The following is a 12,738-nucleotide window of genomic DNA, read 5'->3' as shown; positions in this document are numbered from 1 at the left end:
TCATTTGGATGAAATAATAGCTGTATTAATCCTGACAGCAGACAATATAGAAGAGAGAAGCAGGCGGGGTTACCAATCTACTCGCTCTGGAGAGCAGAGTTCGCTGCTTTTATATGTTGTTGCCAAAGTCTCCAGTAGCAGAAAAAAAATCACTAGATTTGGCGTTAGGCACTTTTTTTTTAAATAAAAGTGCTAGAGGGGTCTTAAGTTGGTATTAAGTTGGCAACACTGCTCTCTCTCTCTCTCTCTGCTGTCTCTTTTGACTTTACTGAACATGTGCAGCAAATGGACTGATCCAATGTATAGGACACTGAAGGGGGGCCCTTCGAGATACACTTAATATTATAAGGTTTCTGATGGCATTTTAGCGAAGGATTTTTATCAAAACATAATTAATGTGCACAAATAAGGAATAGTTGTATTAACCATACATGTAAACAGTTTTATGGGGCCCCAAGTTCCTTGGAGCCCCAGACAACTGCCTAGTTGACTCTGCTTGGGCACAAATATTAAACTTCCCACATCTAAATATGGAGCTTTGCACAAGACGTGTTAAACACATTTCATCTGGTGGAAACTTCCCTTTTTTAGTTGAGCAGAGACACACAGTCGACCTGAAATCAGACATGGTGGCAGCAACAGTGACTTCCCCCAAAAGTTATAATTTACAACACAACAGTGGAGTTTTTTTTTTTTTCATTCAGGCTGAATATGAATCGCTGCATGATCAACGCTGCCTTTAAAGTGTAATAATAGAGAAATTAATCTCACTGTACCAACATTTTTTTTCATCTGAATCGCTGTTTAATTTTTAGGCAGAGTAAGAAATGTTTATTAAGAAAAAAATAAATAAATCTCTTTTATCTTGGAGGAAAAACGAGCAGCACAGACCACCGACGATGTTCCCTTAAAATTACTTTTTAAGTTTATTCAAAGAAAACAAAAAAAATATATAATCAGGAAAATACACAACTTCCTGTCATACACAGAGAGGACATAAGTTAGAGAAGCATGGCAGAAACAGAGGGAAACACATTGCCTCACATCCAAGCCTGCAGGAAAAGTTACTGCAAAGTCACCATGGTTAAAATGGCAATAAGTGAATACCTGAAATGAACAACATCTGTTCTTTATTGTTTTCAATGTAGGTTGCTTAGGAGGGAGGTGGTAGAAAAAAAATAAATATCCAATTTAAAAACAAAACAAAAACAGGCTCATAAAGCAGAACCAAGAAGTGTAAGGAACCCAGATGCATTAAACATAAATACCGTGATGCACACATTAGTGTAACAAACATTGCTTCTGTAAACATTTTTTTCCACCTAAGGTGAGCGTAATAATATTCAACCACCGCAGTCGCATATTTACGTGTACATAGACTTACAGAAACAACAAAAAACTAGCACGTTTCTTAACTACCTCTAAAACTTAAGAATACACAATGCTTCAAGTGTTTTTTTTTTATATATATTTTTTAAAACAATACCTAAGAAGTGGTTTTTAATAATAGTTTCACACGTTTTAAATGCTGCCCTCTTGGCACTGGTTTTAACTTTTACCTGCAAGCGGACGCTTTCTTCCACCAGCAGAAATGGTATCATTGTTCGCCTTTTATAAAAGTCATTGCATTAATTTATAATAAGAGTATAATTTTCATAAAATGGATGCAGCCATTCTTCAAGGCCTTTAAGCATTAAAACAAACACGGTGGGTACTACTGCGAACCTCGGACAACGGAACTGAGGTTCTAACAGCCTCTCCATAAACTTTAGGACTGACAGGGAGCTGCTGAAGTATGTGTAATGCTGTTTGCATCCTTATAAAACTTTGAATATGTAGCTGGAGCACAAATGGATGAGCAACTTTTTTTTCTTATAATCTGTGGAAATGGAGGAAAATCCAGCGGGACAGAAGGAGGAGATCAATACTGCAGCTCGTTGCTCATTATTCCAAATATACAGACATCTTTAAATCTAAGTTTGAGGCGAAGAGAAAAACCAGCATCTTCATAAATCAGAATATCCACAGAAAAGTTCATTTATTTCAAATATTTGGTTCACAAAGTCCAGATTAGATTAGATCTATTCAATTATTTGGATTATGGTGGATTATAACTAAAGGAAAATAAACAAGATTCAGATTAGCAACTCAGGGTTTCACATACGACTAATAACAACAGATTTCTGTGACACACAAATGTTATGGCTGAAATAATCCTAAAAAAGACTCATGTTGCTGATAAACTAAAAGGTTTTTAAAAGTTCAGAGTGCTTTGACAAGGAATAAGCATGAGAAGTTAAGTGGAAGGAAAAAGTGCACAAACGGGAATAACGGCATCCTTGAAAGGATTTGTGTAAGAAAGCCCTTCAGAGGAGATTAAGGACATGAAGACTCGATGTGTTCGGGACACGGCCTTGTCTCGAGTCACTCCTGAACCAGACCCAGAAGTGACTTACCTGAACTAATGTGAACAGGACTGGACTGTCGTCAAAGTAGTCCTTTTAGATGAAGTAAAACAATTTGATTCAAATCAACAGAAATTCACACTTAAATATTTACTCTTTGTTATAAATTTGTAAATGAATTTCATAAGTAAATGAACTTTTTGATAATATTTTAATTTATTGAGATGCACATGTACAAGAAAATGTCAAAACAACTTTGAAGCATGAGGGGGAAATAAAAAAAGATCTGCTCTGTGTCGCCCTAAAAAGACACACTTCATCACAGCAATACTGAAGTCCAAAAGTGTACGTTTTGAAACAACAAAGTTTTAGTCCTCATGTTAAAGCAAGCAGGGCTCTCAGGAAGCCAGAAGACGAGGGAGGGAGGGGGGCACGGCTGCAGGAAAGAAAAGTACATCCACACTCGATGAGAGGTCTGCTTTTATTCACTTTCATTTGAATTGAACACCTAGAATTGACCACTTGTGACAAAGATACAAAGAGAAACATCATCTCATGCCTTGGACCACCACACAGTAAGAAGTCTCTCTACATTCTGGACACTTAGTGCATTGAGTACATACAAATAATATAGATGGAAGATGAAGTGAAAGAAGGAAAATGGAAGATAGTCCGCCTCCTGCACCTGAAACTAACCCGCTGAACCATGCGTTTGCCTCCCTGCCATGGGAATTCGATTCGCCGACAACATCGAACTCTCCCGCCACACATACGCACACACACATGCTAAACTTTCCTCTAATTCATCCGTCCATAAACACCGCTGAATCGCTATTCACAGCACCACCAGTTCACCACTTCTGGCCGTCACAGCTGACGACGAGCGTCGGTTCGATTTCATCTTGCTTTCTCCACATACAGCTCAAAATGGAGGAAACAAGCGAGTCGCGGCCTGAGGCTGAATGTGCATTAATGGAAAAACGAAAGCTTAAAGACACGTTTAACTCCTCTTTGTTACACCTCTCTATAAGAATTCAGAAAATACTAATTTGAAATCCATCTGCCTGATCGGTCCTTTCTCCTTCCTTCGTCCTGTTAAAGAACATCAAACACGCTCCTATTAAACACCAGGTCTCACCCACCTGCTAGGCTGCGTCCAGGGTTTCGGATTGATCCTCCAACCAGGCGTCAGCCCTCAACCGCCCAAAGCTGCTGTTATTTACATCACTGCAGCACAAAACAAGACTAACTCCAGGCTTCCTTACAGGAGGCAGACCTGCAGAAAGTAGAAGCTGTAGAAGTGATAGTAGCGTTTGCAAAACTCCTAGCTAAAAGACATCGATGTTACGGACCAACCCGAGAGCACGGAAACGAAGCAGAAGTTCGACATCGACCCCATCGTGACGTGACAAGCACCGAGACAGCTGAGAGAAAACACAACGTCGTCTGTCCTGTTTTCTGAAATTCACAGTTGTTTATTTTCTACCTCCCTTAACGTCTAAGCTATTGATTTCACTTCTGCAAGAAAGTCGTCATTTCCGGTATTTCTGAGGGGCGGCGACCTTTTCGTGGCCGTCGCCGCGTCGCAGGTTGAGCCCCAGAACCCCGGGCGTCGAGCTCTAGAAGCTGAAGTTGTCGCCGTCGGCTGCTCTGATGGGCCGGTCGGCTGGTGTGTCCGTTTCTCATTTCGTTTTCCGAGGATTGACAGAAACATCAGAGGTGGGTTCTGAGATCCAGTGTTAGCGAGGTGGGGGACGATGCGAAGGGTGAGGAGAAGGAGGAGAAAAAACGGAGGGCGGGGCTTGGACCTCTACCAGCTGAGAAGGTTGCTTCGGCCCAGAGTCATGAAGTAGACCTGGCTGGAGCCTCCGGGTCGAACCGAGGCGAAGAACACCTGGACAGGAGACAGAAGCGGGTCGGAACTTTAACTGGGTCTTTTATTTAACAAATTACTGACAGGTCTGTTAAAGAAATATTTCCTAAAGTGCAAAAGGTTAATAAGAAAAAAAAATGTCTTTATCATTTCCTGTCTGGGTTTTCAAGTTGAAAATCCTTCAACCAAATAAGAAAAATCTAACCCATAATCTTCCCTGGGTTTTATGCAAACGGGAAGTAAATCTAGAAAACAGAGAACAGAAACTTGGGCAATTTGTAGTTCCTTACTCAGCTGAGCGAACAAAGGCTGAACATTTAGAAAATTACTTCAGTCTGATGCTCTGCAACGGTTTTTAAATCCAGATTTGTTCAGGATGATATAAAAATCTTATATAAAACAGGTGTTTTATATAAGACGTTTAATATGGAGTCATATTCAGTCAGAATACTTCAGAATTCTTTGAGCAACTCTGGAACATCTTGCTGAAAAAAAAAACAAATATGTGGTGTAATGTGAACTCCGTACTCGTTCAAACCTTTCTTTTCTGTGTTTTTGTCAAACTACAAACTTCAGTGTGTTTTCAGATCAACAAAAAGTTACTCAGAACTGTGAAACAGGGAAGATGACAGATGCTTCTTACTGTCTTTACACATAAAGATAAAATAAATGTTGTGGGCCAATTTTATTTATTTTTATTCAGCCTCCCAAATGAAATCCATCAGTGAGCGACTCAATTTTGGAGAATCTATAAACAAAACAAAATGTTGTACGTTGAATAAAATGGAGATTTATGAAAGTGTGATAAGAAGAAAGCTATTGGGAAAACAACAAAGGTCCAGTCCAAGTTAAAACCATTACATGATAAAAGCATACAACTAACAAGCCCACAACATTCATATGATGAAACATGGTGGTGGCAGCATCATAATTAGGAGATCCTTTTCTTCAGCATGACCAAGGCTGGGGGTCAGAGTAAATATAGAGAAAAACTTATTTGAGTTTTGGCTTGTACAAACAAACAGCCAAAGCCTGCAGATCAGAGGAAGGCTTGTAGTTAAAGCAACCAGGAACCATAAATCATTTTACTTCATAGTACCAGTTAAACATTACTTAAAATTTGTCGTTGCAAAACTATAGAGGTCCCAAATGCTTGTAGTCCTGTGGTTAAATCCCCAAATATATTCTTTGAATTTTCTGTTTTTTATCATCAGTTCCTGTCAGGACTCCTGTCTGTGTGTTTCTGTGTTTGTCTCCCTTCCTCCACCAGGAGGCGCCTGGTTCTGGTCCGCCTCCTCACACACCTGCTGATGGTTACCCCGTTAACGGAGTGCTCTTAAGCTGCTGACTGCCACTACCTCGAGGCCAGAGTGTTTGCCAGTTTTGGGTACTCTAGCCAAGCTGAGTTTTGCTGAGTCAAACTGAGTTCTTGTCAACCTGAGTTTTAACTTTGTTTTTGTCTTTGCCTCTCGGCAGGAAGTCATCCTGCAAACTGGATTTTTTGGACCTTCTATCCCTGAAGGATCAACTGAGCTACAAACTGAGCTGGGGTTCAAACAGGAGGTTTGGATCCACTTTCCCCAAGAGATCGTTTGAGCTTGGCACTGAGAAAGGGATTCATCTCCACTACGACCCGTTCAAGTACCGCAGGAAATCTGAGTGGCAGTCAGTTTCTCCGTTCACCTACTAACAACCGCTTTCTGGGTAAACTCTGTTCCGCCCTCCACCGAATCAGACAAACACTGGAACTACAGCATACAGACTGGAGTCAAAGATTCAACAACTTCTCTGGAAACGTGAGTCAGCAACCAGATCCTTTTCTCCAAGTTCATGAGTCAACTGAGCCTGAACTCACCGCTGTGTCTTCCCCTCACTTTTCAGTTCCGGTTGAGCAGTGTTCAGAGCAACACTTCTCTCTGAATTATCTCTTCAATAAAACCTGTTAAACCTTTTCCCTGATCTCTCTGTTTGGTGTTCTGCGTTTGGGTCTGAACCTTAGTAAAATCATGACAGTTCCTTCTTTTTTTGACAACACTGTCTAACATTTAGCCACTAGGGGGCGATTTCACTGGTAAAATTAAAAGGTCTCACTCCATGTTGATGTATCTGATCGTAGACCCCTCTGGACCAGCAGATTTAAGCCGGGCGTACACTGTAAGATGTTTTTTGCCCTTTTCGGGCCTACTCTCCAGTCGTGCAAGATTTTTTTTCGATCAGGGCGACTTTAGCCTGATCGTTTGTTATGCGTTGTGTAGTATACAAGGATAAACGAGGGGCGATCAGTCTCTCACCACCACCTCCCGATCAGGAATTTAAGGTCGGGAGAAAATCAAACAGGTTTAGAATTCAGTCGGCCGTCGTGGGCCAATCGCTCATTGCCCAAACAAGGATTCTGCTTCTTCTTCTCTTCCTTTCAGACGAAAAGACAGAAGCATGGAGTGAAATGGAGTGTCCTGGCGCCTGTAAAGAGGACATAATACTCAAAGAAATTGTAATGATGATATGCGCTGGAACGTTTGCTCAGTTTTGTCTTTATCCAAATATGTTGTCGCCTTTTCTTTTTAGGGCTTTCAGCACAAAATTGCACAAATTTCCAAGGCAGCACGTTTCTCTCTAGTGAGCTTCAAATTTCTCTTCCACTCGTTTGGCTTCCAGATAGACGATACCGAGGAGTGACATCTCACTGCGGAGCTGAGACCGACGTGGTTTTTAGACGTGCAGTGTGAACAGGTAGATCGCTTCGGAGCGTTGAGCCGCACAGTGTGAGAACAAACTTCTTGAGCTGTGAACTTTTGAACCCTGTGGTTTTGTCGTACATTGTGAGCCGTAGCTGCATGCAACGATTGAAAAACTCGTACAGTGTACGCCCGGCTTTAGACTTTTTTTTAGAGTTCCTTGTAAAAACAAGGACACATTGACTCCTTTAGATTAAATCATACATCAAAGAACCGAGAACATGTCTGATCAGCTAAGATCCATGTCGGTTTAACTGGCTTTTAGCTTAGTCGGCACGGTTCAATTGGACTGTCATAAAAGCATCCCTCTGAGCAAAATGACTCATTTGGCGGCGGATCTAAAATTATTTCAAATTAAGCTTTTTCTGGTTAAAAAGTTATTCAATATTGCTTTTAAGTTTAAATTACTAAAAGGTTATGTTCAGCGATAATGAGAGGAAGCAGTGTGAAACGTTGCCATGGTTTTTACCTTGTCATTTCTTTCACAGAGGAACTTGAGTCTCTGGGCTCTCTTATGCATAAAGACTCCGTCCAAATGACCCGTCTCCACGGAGCGGATCTCTATGGCCTTCTCCCCCCAGCCCATGATCTGATTGGATCGAATGTAGGCTAAGGAGAGATTTACAAGTATTAGTACACTGCAAAAATTGAAATTTCATCAATTTTACTTCAAATTGTCATATTTTCTCTTGAAATGAGCAGATACAGTAAGTAAGACAATTTGCCAATATATTATTATTTACTTTAAAATACGATTAGGAACTTTACTATCTTATTTTATCTGTATACTATCTAAGTATTTTATTGCAAGGGCAAAAATTACTCATTCCATTGGCAAATCCTGCTTAAATTAAAAGCTACTGCATTTAGTTAATATGGAGGAGGACGAGTGCCGGAATAAAATAAATAACTTATGAAATAGTTATTTAAATATTATTAATATTATATTCATTAATTTATTAAAACTGGATATAAGTACATAAATGCATAATTATTTATATGGGCCTTAATTGAATAAATTGGTTTCTTTTTTTAAGAAGTGAGAATAATTATTAAATGCTCCTGCACTAAAGCAAACCATGAATTTATTTAAACTGTCACACATCCTTCAAAGTCAAATAGGCGGGACTAGGTCCACGTCCCAAGAAACCCTGATATCTGATTGGCTGCTTCTTACTGAGCGAGATAACAAAACTTAGAGGAATTCTTAAACAAAAATTGTTTTCATTTCCAGTTTTAATAAATGAATGAGGTATTTATATATTAAATAGTGGCACTCATCACCCTCCATAACCTGAAGTCATTTTTCCTGATTGTTCTAGTCACTCACCAACTGAGGTGGGCATCTCGCCCCACTGCAGCACCACGTCCTTGGTGATGCGCCCGTAGGTGTTGACATAAACGCCCTCGTCCTCGTAGCACACCAGCAGCTCGATGCCGTCGGTGTTAGGGAGGATGATGATGGCGTGGGACTGGATGTTGTTCTGAATCTGCAGGTGAATAACGAGGATGTATTCATGTGGTCTCATTATTTTTAAATCAACTCTGCAGGGTTTTGGGGCGGTCTTACGTGGGTCGGCAGGTAGATGTCATAAACCGCCCCCGAGTCGACGTCGACAGCGTGGAACCCTGAGCAGGAGCCGTAGATGACCTTTAACCTTTGCCCTTCCTCCACAGTGAGGTCAACCAGCAGGGGCTTGTGCACCAGGTCGCCAAAAGACTGAAAGTAGACCAAAACATATAAGTTAAGTCATTTACAGCCAAACATTCTGCCGCAGCAGGAGGGACGAATGTTGCTTTCTTTGGTTGTAATTTGGGTTCATTAATCATCAGTTCTCCACCTTGAAGGCCATGAACTTGTGGTACGGTTTGGGCGCCCAGGCGTAGACCTCCACAGAGTTCTTCAGAGCCAGAACCAAGAACTTGATCCTCTCGTATTTTACTGGGGAAAAAAATTAATAATAACATTCAAATTAAACATCAGAATGACACAAAAACTAAAAATGTGGTGGGGATGCTTTTTACTTCGGTCACGTTGGTTGGGTAAAAATCATCTCTCAAAAGAAGTGGATTTTTAGTTCAGGTTGGATTTTTATATACACTCAAAATGGGAATCCATTTAAGACGTTCATGGGAGTTTCTAGACAGGGGCCAAGGGGGCCAGTGCCCCTGTAGATCATGTCCTGGCCCCTGTACTGAAGAAATAATACTCAAAAAAATTCTAATGATGATCTGAGCTGGAACACCAAGGCTGTAACTTTGTAATAAAGGTTGGTGGGGACACTCTAAGGGTGGAGACTGATGAACCTACAGTTACTCAACCCAAACACTTTCATTAGGTTTTTGTATTTTCAAAAAATGAGCTCAAACATATATGTATTGAATGTTTTCCTATTGTTGAGAACAGAAGAGAACCAGATTACACTGATATTTATAATTATAGATAGTTAGAGAGATGCTTTTTTTAGTGCATTATATATACTTTATAGGGCCCAAAAACATTAAAGTATAAAAAAATAACAAATACAGTAAAAGCCGATTCCAATGCCAAAATCAATATATCTTGCATCCCTAGAAGTACAATTTCAATTCCATCTTCTTGTAAACTTTGTGGTAAACTTGGAGATATATTTCATTGCATGTCCCAGTAAATCTGTTTCACCTTTAAATCTGTAGCTCTCCCTACTTCTCTCTGAGCTCTGTTTAAAAAGATTTATAAAGACATTTACTATTAGCATGATGACAGAAAAAAATTTCAAGATATGCAGAAGCTCTGTAATCTGATTCTGTCTGTACAATAAAAAAACCCACCTGTAACTGTGAGTCATGGACCTCTGTGAAGCCAATATTTTTTTAATTATTAAAGAAGAACACAACATTTAAACTATATTTTATCAAGCTTCCTGCATTATAAAAGTTAGTATAACTTACATAAACTTAAACATACATAAACATAATCTGTTGCCCTTTTTAGCTGAAAAAGCTCCGTATGTCTAACGAATAGTGTTGCTAATAAAAGAGTGAATCCAGTACAACGTTTTATTGCCTACCTGGAATGGGTGGCAATAGTTGAACAAACTTTTGGCTCTCAAAGGCCAAAATAGGGCGACATTCATAAAATTATAACATGTATAATAGTAGTGTAACAGTAAGACAGTAAAATTACATTAATAATTGAATAATCTCTTTTAAACCCTGAGTTTTGGCTCTCAAATGCCAAAATAGTGCAACTTTCATGAACGTATATAACATGTATAATACTAGTGCAACAAGTAAGAAAGTAAAATTACTCACAGTGGACTGGAGCAGGCCAATAGTGATAGTTAACAAAAAGTTGACTAATAAAAAGTGAATCCAGTGTAACTATTTATTGCCTACCTGGAATGGGTGACAATAGTTGAATAAACTTTTGGCTGTCAAAATGGTATTCATGTCCCCCATACCACCATTTTAGTGCAGTATACTGGTATTGGTGCAACACTACTAATGCGCAGATTTTCCGGTGATATCTCTAATTATTTTAACCAAACCTGTCTCCTAACTTTTACTTAAACATATATCGAAGTAGCTGTCGGTCAAACTAACTGAGTGCTCCTATGTGTCTCTCCTTCAACCATGTAGCTACTTTGTATGCAGTGAAATGCGACCGCAAATCAGATGTCTCAAAGTGACAGATCTGATGATGTTTCACTAAGAGGCGGGACATGAGGGCAGCACAAGAGGAAAAAAAAACACTGAATGAAAACGCTATGAACACAGCTAGCTGCACCCAACATCTGTTACCTTTGGCTAAACTAAATCTGTGGAAGTTATTGGTGGGGACATGTCCACACCAGTCCTTCAGAAATTTACGCCTGTGGCTGGAACAGATATGGTTACTGATAGGTCCTTTGGATCTAATTTCATTGTTTTTCTTTACAAATTCTGTTTTACAAATTATTTAAAATACAATAAGGTGATAGTATTGAGATAGGAACCCAGTTTTCATCTGCTAATTTTTTTTTCAAAACAATAAAAAAAAATTACTCTAATTTTTACAGCTGAATTTATCAGTTTTTCAGTCATTGTCCTGTTCGAACATAAAGTTGCATCTAGTTTTAAACCATAAGACGTAAACCGTCACTTTAATATGAAACAAAGTAGTTTGAAAGGTTTATAAATAACCTTGAGAGCATCCAGTCTGCGGCCTGCATGACGCTGCAACCAGCACCACCGTCCATTTTGCAGCTGCCCTCTTTAACAAAGCAAAACCTTTTTTATAGAAAATGTTTTTGTTCCGTTTTGTTAATTTCAGCCAAAGGGACAATAACAATGTAATAACTTATTTTGGAGCAGTAAAGATGAGTCATTTAACCATGGCTGCAGCAGCCTGATGCTAAAGGGTTGTTACACTCTCAGGTGGCATTTTTACAAGACTTCTCATTAATATTATTATATTTTAGGACGGATCTGGATAAAAGGCGTCATGCAGACGCACCAATGGAAAGATTGTGATCAGATACATCTTTTAAAATGTACATAATTGATTATTGATTATGAAAAATGATCAGATGCTTCTCTTAACATTTTCAGGAATGCATCGACTCGGACAAAATCTTTTTAAAACTTTTAAAAGACCTCTTTTTTCTGTTGTGTCTGTGGCTAAGCCATAAATTGGTGCAACTTGCTCCTTTTTTGTCCCGTTTGCCATGGGTTTTTTTTAGCGTGAATTTAGTACAATCTGTTTTGTGAATACAGAGCCGAAATAAAAGAAATACTGTAATAGGTGAAAGAAAAAGAGGCATCAGGCTACCACACTCCTTCGTACATTTGAATAATGCAACAGACCTTTTTTTTTTTTTTTTTTACTTTGACATGATCGCTTCAAAGTTTAAACAAATCACTTAAAGGTATAGAGGAGGGTATTTTATTTCCGGCTGGATCATCTAAATAAGTGGTCCACCTAATTGTCAATCATTCTGGTGATATGTTTACATAAGGCAGTCCTTCATGCTCGCACTAGCTATCTTTTTCAGTCCATGCGTACTTTCAGGCGCATGCACAGTGGTTTTTCAGAAAGTCATTGAACCGCACTTTTCTCACCGCAGTTCTTTGAAAATGGCAAAGGGTCATACGAGAAGTAGTGTCTATAAATTCAATTCAATTCAATTAAATTCAGTTTATTTATATAGCGCCAAATTCACAACACATGTCATCTCAAGGCACTTTACAGTTCAACCAGATCATACAGTCAAATTGATACAAAGTTTTCTATGTAAGGAAAACCAGTTGATTGCATTGACTCATTGACTCAAATACAATCCCTCACACTAAGCATGCTTGTAGCGACAGTGGAGAGGAAAAACTCCCTTTTAACAGGAAGAAACCTCCAGCAGAACCAGGCTCAGTGTGAGCGGCCATCTGCTGAGGCCGACTGGGGTTCAAGGAGACAGAAGCAGAGATACAAGCAGGAAAGAAAGGCCTCAGAATGCTTCATATGGAGAGGTCTCCTCGCAAAGCATTATGCTGTCACAGCGGCGACTAATAGCAAAGATGGCGCAGGCACCGTGCGCTGGAGGAGGAGTTATGTGACCGACGGGGAGCAAAGAGTAGTGAACATCTGTTCCAATAGTAAGTTAACTGAGTTCACTATAAAGTCCACTATATAATCCCCGCTCTATATAGTGATTGAGGGATTTAGGGGTTAGAGCGGATGTTCGGACACAGTAAGCTTGTATGAGCTATG

The 12,738-nt window shown here is 39.5% G+C and overlaps 1 protein-coding gene across 5 annotated transcripts in view; it reads right to left on the bottom strand.

Annotated features, from left to right (window-relative positions):
• Positions 1-902: 902 nt before the first annotated feature.
• LOC119795927 (mitogen-activated protein kinase kinase kinase kinase 4-like) overlaps positions 903-12,738 on the bottom strand; it is a 162,457-nt gene continuing 150,621 nt past the window's right edge. For all 5 annotated transcript variants that reach the window (XM_038304170.1, XM_038304171.1, XM_038304172.1 and 2 more), the window contains 5 exons: positions 8,855-8,955; positions 8,584-8,733; positions 8,344-8,503; positions 7,483-7,622; positions 903-4,299 (listed from right to left, as the gene is read on the bottom strand). In XM_038304170.1, coding sequence (XP_038160098.1) covers positions 4,216-4,299; positions 7,483-7,622; positions 8,344-8,503; positions 8,584-8,733; positions 8,855-8,955 — 635 coding nt within the window. In that variant the 3' untranslated portion in view covers positions 903-4,215. The remainder of the gene's footprint in view (positions 4,300-7,482; positions 7,623-8,343; positions 8,504-8,583; positions 8,734-8,854; positions 8,956-12,738) is intronic.

The sequence above is a fragment of the Cyprinodon tularosa genome, unplaced genomic scaffold (assembly GCF_016077235.1).
Source record: "Cyprinodon tularosa strain WSP-4 unplaced genomic scaffold, ASM1607723v1 ctg527, whole genome shotgun sequence".
NCBI lineage: Eukaryota > Metazoa > Chordata > Actinopteri > Cyprinodontiformes > Cyprinodontidae > Cyprinodon > Cyprinodon tularosa.
This window is presented reverse-complemented; position numbering and strand designations above follow the sequence as displayed.